Below are 8,882 nucleotides of genomic sequence, written 5' to 3' on the forward strand. Positions count from 1 at the left end.
ATCTATATATTATTAACAATCGTTTGTCTTGCTTATGGCGAGGTTTTGTGGGCGGTTACGATTGCTTATTTTGGAACTGAATTCATCATTACTGTGGCGACTGTCCACACTAAATTAATACCTTTCAATTTATAGGCTTTTTATGTAAAATGGGTGTCCAGTCGTGAGCTGCTATGTTTGACTTTGAAATTGCAGTTGAGTAAGCGAATTACTACGCTGTAGCTTAACTTTTTAATTAGTAATTTTTGCTGTTGTTCTAGACTAAAGAGAGAGGGTGTATAGATTATCAGTCAAACGGTAATTGATTTGAAAAGAGGTTACTGTGCATGTAATTTCAGTTTTAGTTGTCGATTAACATTGTTGGTTATTGTTTGCAAGGCTTGTTTGTTTACTTCTGTCAGCTCAGAGGTGTATACGCTAATCACGATTAATTTTGTACTTTACGCAGAAGCATAGTAATTTCCATATACACTATATTGCTTTCTGGGGTTAGAAACGGGAGCTCCGCTTTAAGGCTTCGCTAAATCTATATAATTTAATAGAACCACTGCTCAATCTTAATATGGTACTCACCCTCTGCTATAACTCCATAAGACACCAATAAAGTCATCAATGAAACACAGTAACTGGAGGAAGCTTTCCTTGTTAACTTCATTGCTAATGACTGTGGGCACCAAAACCTTACCACTTGGAACAATACAAATAGCTTATTAACATTGCCTTCCCCTTCAGTGAAGAATCAAGAAAAAGTTTGGTTACTCTAACCTACGTCACTTAAAGTAATGTCTTTCCAGACAAATGTCAGCAGACCAATTGGAAAGTCGAAAGGCCTGAACAGCTTAGTGGTTGCTAACTTTAAGTTCAACTTGAGTTCATTTACACATTCTTGCAAATCTTTAGTAGTTAACCAACTAATGGGTTCCACCTCCCTTTTCACTAGATACCTCTCTTTTGTGTTTTGTTAATGGCAAGCCTTGACACCATTGGTCGAACGAGTAAACATATTTGACTAAGCCTAACATGAACGTAACGGATGACGTGGACAGATATGCCGAAAACTTATTGATCTACGGGAGGTTTCGAAAAATTTGTGATGTGCAAATAAATCTATGCTACTAACTCGCAACAGCAGTTAAATGAATTTCGAGATACTAAAAATTACTACCTAGTAACCTCAAGGATTGGTTAAAGGAGAAATTCTCGTGGCATAAAAAGTGGAAGTGTTTTTTTTTTCTTTCAGTGTCTTGTACGCTGATGTTTGTAGGCCTTGTTTTGTCAGGTATTGATCTTTCTTAACCAAACAGTCAAAAGGAACATGAAAGAATAACGTACAAATCAAACAACCTTGAAAACAGGCCTCATGCTCAATCAACAATGAATAGCACAAATGGTACAGTTCGTTAGTAAATTTCATGATTGAATGAGAGGAAATACATGCATAACTAGACTGTTAGCGGCCCCTTTTATACAAGCTTAGCAGCTCGACAGCTGGCTCGATCTTTGTAAACGGTCAGGGCGGGCTTCCTCAAGCCTGTCATTGAGGTTTACTGGAAACGGAAGATCGGGGACCGGGGATCGTTGACCAATCATAATAATAACAACAATGAGAAGAAGAAGAAGAAGAAGAAGAAGAAGAAGAAGAAGAAGAAGAAGAAGAAGAAGAAGAAGAAGAAGAAGAAGAAGAAGAGGAAGAAGAACAGCAATCGGGATAAGAAATGCATCCTCATTGATGTGGCTACACCCACCAAGTTGTCCGAAAAATAGAAGTCACCAGATTATGGCAGATGCCGCAAATATAATTCCTAAAATAAAAGATGCGTTCAATCACCTTAATCGACAATCACTCGGGAGCGATTAAGAAAGGTTCAGAGATGAACTGAACACAACTTTATGATAATAATCAAAGAATTGAAAAAGGAAACAAAAGGAAAATAACAGAAAATTTGTAATATTTAACTTACCGTGAGTACTACATGGCTATAATCATGTACGTTGATAGAGATCGCGAATTCCCCTAAAGGTTCGGTAGCAGCCAACCCCTACTGATTCTGCGTGTGGTCACTTTAATACGAAAACTCGATCTCGTAAACCGCAGGGTAACATGCAGGCTGCAGGTCACTGTTTTTGGTACCACGACTACGACAACCCAAACATTACAAAAATGCTAACCTTGGCCTTAAATATTATTTCATAGGCCTAATGTTAGAATTAGTAAAGGTTTGGCTTGTTTCAGCTTTTTTTTATTATCATTTTTTTTAAGAGAGGTTATAAACAGTCTTCCTCTGCTCATTTTTTTTTTTCAGTCTGTCTAAAACACAAACCCACAAAAGCAGGAAAAAGGCTTTCTTCGGTTCGGGTTCAGTCGCCTGGAGTGAATATTTTCACTGCGTTCACGAGGGAAAAACACGCGATTGAGTGTTCGAAGAGATGTATCGCATTACCTCACACTTTCTAGGACTCTGCATTTGATTGAAGAGTACCGTACTCTTCAATCAAATGTTAGGCTTGGCAATTGATGACCTTTGAATGCGAAGACCCCACGCCTCCCAATAAACAGTGGCCTCCACAAGTCACAAGTTTGAATATTTTACGTTTATTGAATAATCACGACCTCGCTTGGTGCAGTCTTAACTCTGGTGCTCTCAATAACGGCAAAAATCCAACGCTATCGAGAATATTTTGAAATTCACATCAACGCCCTAGACCACGAAGGAATTTCCGGTATCTGTCAATCACTAATTAATTTCTTCTTTATAATATCCTCGAGATTTAGGAAGCCAAACTGACAATTACTTAAGTTCCCGCAATCAACGAACTTTCGGTCTCCAACATAAATACAGAACGTTAGTTTACCTTTTCTGTTTCGAAAATGTTACTTTCTCGCCACTTAATTTGGGACGGAGGGGGGCTTACTGCAAAAGTAGTGTCAGGCACTTTTTATTTTCAGTACGTGTTCGGTACACTCTAAGCCCTGAAAGTAATTTTGATCGATGAAGAAAGAGATAAAGATCCATTAAACAACTGGGGTGCTGGGTGGGCTCTTTGTATAGCACTGACATTTACCCCTTAAGGCCAGTTATAGTACAATTTAAAATGAGTTAAATTTTAAAGTGAAACTATGGATTGTATTGTTGTCTTAATGTCTGTGCTCATAATTGATTTCCAGATTTGTTATTGTTCTTGTTTTAAAAAAAAAAAAGCTTCAGTTTAGCTTGTGATCGATCTTGATTCCCTGATCCCCAATCCTCGATCCTCGATTCCCGATCCTAATTTTCCAGTAAGCCCTATCATTGACTATCATTTATCATTCACTCAATTGGAAATTGGCATGTGTCTCGGTCATTTTGTAATTGATATGAGAGGCTTTTAATTAAGGCATCTTATTCCTATCGCATCGATGTCCTCTTAGACTTTTCTTGAAATATTACTCGTGAAGTAGCTTAAAGTGCTTCGGCCATTGGCGAATCCACTCCAGATTAGTACTGTGATCATGGTGTCTCGAACGTAGCGTTGCCTTATAATCACGCTGCGATGTGCCCTAAGACATTACAAATACGTTTAAAAGCAGGACATATTTAGAACGTATTATCCCCTTTAACTAGGGCTGGTCTTTAAATATTCCCACGAGCAATACGTTATAAAAATAGAGGACATTTAATTATTGTGATGGCAATGATAAGTTATAAAATGTTTCTTTGCAAAAACATGCTGTTCTGTTGAAATCATGCATATGCATTAATAACTCAATCAGTTGAAAGAAGCCTTAATTAATTTACATACCAGGTCCAATGTAAAGACAACGAGTCCTTTGTAAAACCAGGAAAGGCACATACAAAAGAAGGACGATCGACAGCCCTGGCTTCATATGGACGTTTTTCTTACTCATTTAGGCTGGTGCATGTGTGTTGCACATCTGTGGAAAAATAAGGTCAAAGCCATTGAGACAACAGAAATTGCTTTGACGTAATGCAACATATACAAACAAAAATATTTATTTATCTAAAACCTCAATAAATATCAACGACTTGGAAAAGAATTAACTATGATAAACCAAAGAAGAGTTATTTAGTTATTGCAACACTTTGCGCGGACGCCGAATAGAGACTTCAGTCTTCCAGTTTTGATGGCCATGTACCAAGAGGTATTTTTTATTTCAAAAATTGGATCATGGATATTAATTTCTCTTCCAAAGAGAATACCCGAGAATAGTGAATTTTACAAGATAATATCTAAAGATGGACCATATGATATCCAGATATGTCATCTCTATCATCCCATTTAAGTCAATCACTGATGGCGGTCTCCTCTTGGTGGCTCATCACGAGAGGTAGGTTGTCTGATCACCGACTGATTGACACTGATGACATCACAAGATAATTCAACGGGAGTCACGGTGGAAATTGAACGCCTAGTGGCATTCTGTGAATTGAAACGACGTTTGCGCTCTGCCACACATTCAACTAATATCTTAATGCTTTACTTCGTCATACATGGAGGGCGAGCGTTGACTGGTGAAAATCGTGGGAAACATGGAGTCGACGAGGGAGGGTAATGCTTTGTTAACCTCCTTAGCTTATTTATTTTGAAAATAAATGGTCGGATGCAACCTATAACATATGTTTTAACATGAATCCGTTAATCTGCCGTCCTATTTACTCTCCGGCTACAAATTAAAATAGGATCAAACGACCAAAGGTTTATTGCAAGAAGTTATGACCTTAAGTACGCTCTGTATTTGAGCGAGAAATGAAGAAAGGTAAGTATTTATTATTATTGAAAACTTTCAATTCGTATTTTTCGGTTTTTCTTGCACGCTTTACAATGCACTTTTATGATCAAATAATTCACAAATATAATTTCTTCCAAGACCTTGTTCCTTTTTAAAAATATTGACCCTTTCGTTTGTAGATCACTTGCTGCTTTTGTTTATGACGTTATGAGTTACAGCCATTCACGATTTTTTTTTAATTTAATAGGTTAGTAACTTACATGATAATTTGATAGGAAATGCCATGTATAAAAATGGAAATAACTGAATAAATTGCTGTTGTTGTTGTTGTTGTTGTTGTATTGTTATTTTGCTCCATACGAGCCATCGAATAAACGGATTCTGAGAGCGTTTGAAATGACGGCACTTCTCAGACGCTGGTTGCCGGTGATTAGCAAAATGCGCCACCTTAGGCGCATTCTAAACTTTTACTTTGATAACGTCTGTTATTTTCTGTTCATAAACTGAGTCGAAGGGGCAGCAGATGATTTCATCGAATTACATAAATTCCCAGTACCATTTTCCCGGAAACCCAGTTTTTCTTTTAAATTTTGGAAATTACCTCATTCTTATAGTCAAGAAGGTCGGAAAAAATAACTGAGTGAGTTAAAAAGAGGACAGTGGGGCAGTTTTTCAAAGAAACAATGACCAACTCAAAGTGATTCAAGTTCGACAACTTTCTTAATAATATACACGAAGAAATTTCAGCGCGTTGATTGGCTGAGAGCACGTCAATTCATCCCAAACAGAGTGCGGAAAAGTTAACTTAGAGCATATAGTAGAAATGAGTGCATTTAAGATGAATTTTTTGCATGTATATTATTAATAAGTAATTACCCCAGCAAGGGTTTTGGCCTCTCGAGGAGGCAACCTAGAATCCCCCGCGTAAAAAGGGAAAATATGTAAATTAATATGTAAATTGGTAGATATTGTATAGGGGAAAGCAAACGGCACTCGCCTTTGAAAAAGTTTACTAGTGCTAATTTATTCGAAATTGCAATTGAAATCACGTGATTACCTATAGACCTCTTTATAGGGTCGGCCAGGCTTTTTGGGTATACGGTATACAGGGGCTTTTTAAATCGGGTATACGGTATATTAAAGCTTAAATACGGGTATTTGGTATATCACTTTCTTTGAATTTCAGGTATACAGTATACAATGCTTCCATTAATTTTGGGTATATTTGGATGAATTTTGGGTATTTTTGGGTATTTTGGCGAATTTTTTTTCGGGTATACTGGAATATTACTGTCCCCCCTGGCCGACCCTGTCTTTAATACTGCAACAACAAGCCTTTCTAGCCTCAAAAGAACTTTGTTTCCAAATGAGGGCAGTACCGGTAGGTCTGATTAACATTAAAACAAAAGAATGTAAAAGTTGTCGCCATTTATGAAAGTGGCCTATACTAATCACACGAGAAATTCTACGAAAGGTCTTCGTCTTACCTTCCGCTTTTAAATTTGCAGCCTGTTGTAGTCTCAGGGTCCAAAATGAAAACCGGATTGGGGTCTTTTTTTAGTTATTCAATTTTACCTAAGGGTGATCTTGAAAAATAAGTTGAACAATTTCACAGTTTGATAACCGTTAAGTCGAAGCCTCGCAGCTTTAAGTAAGTTCTTTAACTGAAGAGAGCAAAGGTTAAACTCCTGCTTTTGTTGAACGTGATTGTTGTTAGTGTTTAGGTTTCATTCAACTTTAATAATAACCGTGATATTTACACAGGAAGCTCCACTTACCAGAAATTTCTTTCCAGGGGTTTCGGCATCCGATCGGACTATAATTTAGAGATGTTGGTTTTTGGAAAACCGGAGAACCAGGAGAAAAACCTCTCAAAGCAGAGTAAAGAGCCAACAACAAACTTAACCCACATATGGCCACCAGACCGGAATCGAACCCGAGCCACTTGCCGGTGGAAGGCGAGTGCTATAATCCTTGTCTTACCTTGCACCTTGCCTCCACTGACAACCGAAATTTCTCTGCTCCTAACCCTTTCACCGCCGAGACCTTCCCCATTGACGAGTAAAATCGTCTGGCGTTAGGCAGAGTAAATCGTCTGGCGTTAGACAGAGTAAATCGTCTGGCGTTAGGCAGAGTAAATCGTCTGGCGTTAGGCAGAGTAAATCGTCTGGCGTTAGGCAGAGTAAATCGTCTGGCGTTAGGCAGAGTAAAATCGTCTGGCGTTAGACAGAGTAAATCGTCTGGCGTTAGGCAGAGTAAACTCGTCTGGCGTTAGACAGAGTAAATCGTCTGGCGTTAAACAGAGTAAATCGTCTGGCGTTAGGCAGAGTAAATCGTCTGGCGTTAAACAGAGAAAATCGTCTGGCGTTAGGCAGAGTAAATCGTCTGGCGTTAGACAGAGTAAATCGTCTGGCGTTAGGCAGAGTAAACTCGTCTGGCGTTAGGCAGAGTAAAATCGTCTGGCGTTAGACAGAGTAAATCGTCTGGCGTTAGGCAGAGTAAACTCGTCTGGCGTTAGACAGAGTAAATCGTCTGGCGTTAGGCAGAGTAAACTCGTCTGGCGTTAGGAAGAGTAAAATCGTCTGAAGTTGGACAGAGTAAATCGTCTGGCGTTAGGCAGAGTAAACTCGTCTGGCGTTAGGCAGAGTAAATCGTCTGGCGTTAGACAGAGTAAACTCGTCTGGTGTTAGGCAGAGTAAATCGTCTGGCGTTAGACAGAGTAAAATGTATAAGTGTCATTTGGCATTTTTGGTAATGAAAGGGTTAAGATGCAAAAAGATGACTGAAATTAAATGAATATTACCAAGTATGTTGTAACTGTTCTTCTAAAGTCATTTAGACTGCAAAACAGTCGTATTTTTTGCGAACGCAAGCCACACGGTAAAATAATATTCAATCGAAAGGTCTGGAGAGAGTGTAGAAACGGCGAGGGAGAATGGGGAGAGACTCTCACCTCACACGCCCTACGGGCGTGTGAGGCTCGCGCGCTTCACACGCGTGGATCACGCTTACGGCGCTTCGCGCCTTCCGAAAATAGAAGAAAACGACTGTTTTGCAGTCTAAAAGTCATTTTATTGCACTATTATTCATAAATATGAAGTTTTCATCCAGCGACAAGGTCTAGGAAGCACCAGTTATGTAATGTGATTTCACATTGGGAGACTCACAATAATAGAGGTTTCAATATTTTCACTTTAAAGTCTAACAATAATTAAAATTTTAATTATGAGAGATTACTAAGTGCTTTGTAGAAACTGTCACTCCCCCATAGGACCTTTTGCTGGCCTGGTGAAGATGAAAGCTCAGAAACGAACATTGTAACAATGAAATAAACAAAGACAATATTGAAGCTTCAAACATCAAGACATTAAGTAACAAAACTTTTTGCATCCATTTGATTTTCTAGCTGGAGGGGTTGCTGACAGCAATGGGTTCATTGGGATAGCTGTTTCATACGACATGGCTTGGCAAAGAAGGAATGGGGGTCACAAGTCCAAACACTGGTCACGGGGCAGTGATGGGTGCCCATACAGGGCAGGTTTTTAGATTATGGCGTACAATCAAAAATATGCAGAACTCGTACCAGTAATAATAATAATAATAATAATAATAATAATAATAATAATAATAATAATAATAACATTAATAATAACATTAATTATAATAATAACTGTTTATTCACAAATCCATAGGAAAGTGAAAAGGAGATACAGGATGTTATCCCTTTGTAGTTTATCTCCAGCCAGTGGGAAGAAGAAAAAGCATGATTGCCGTGAGAATCATAAGGGCTCATCAAAAAGCGCGGAGCCTGATGTTGCTGTCAATGTTTCCAACGTGCAGTTAAAAATGGAGTTAAGTATAAAATCTACACTGGTAATGATGATGCCACAACACAGGCTCATCTTAAGAGTTAAAATTCCTTATGAGGTGGAGAAGCATTCTGATACAGTGCATGCAAAAATTATCCCTTGTCTCAAAGCTCTACGCATTGAGAACAAGTAAGAAGTTTCCTGGATGCTTCCAAATCTCTGTAAAAGTAATAGGATATTTAGGAAAATGCTTTGCTTATCATTGCATAGAACAATCCCCAATCACTTAAAATTGCTATCCAAAACATTGTTTCTCATGCCTTTGGGTAGCACCAAAAATTGCT

The 8,882-nt window shown here is 38.4% G+C and overlaps 1 protein-coding gene across 1 annotated transcript in view; it reads right to left on the bottom strand.

Annotated features, from left to right (window-relative positions):
• LOC137980640 (uncharacterized) overlaps nt 1-3,910 on the bottom strand; it is a 26,633-nt gene extending 22,723 nt beyond the window's left edge. The window contains exons 1-2 of the mRNA XM_068828092.1: nt 3,781-3,910; nt 574-687 (exon numbers count right to left, since the gene is read on the bottom strand). Of these exons, the coding sequence (XP_068684193.1) occupies nt 574-687; nt 3,781-3,886 (220 nt within the window). The 5' untranslated portion in view covers nt 3,887-3,910. The remainder of the gene's footprint in view (nt 1-573; nt 688-3,780) is intronic.
• Nucleotides 3,911-8,882: the final 4,972 nt, after the last annotated feature.

This window comes from Montipora foliosa, chromosome 12, assembly GCF_036669935.1.
Source record: "Montipora foliosa isolate CH-2021 chromosome 12, ASM3666993v2, whole genome shotgun sequence".
Lineage (NCBI taxonomy): Eukaryota > Metazoa > Cnidaria > Anthozoa > Scleractinia > Acroporidae > Montipora > Montipora foliosa.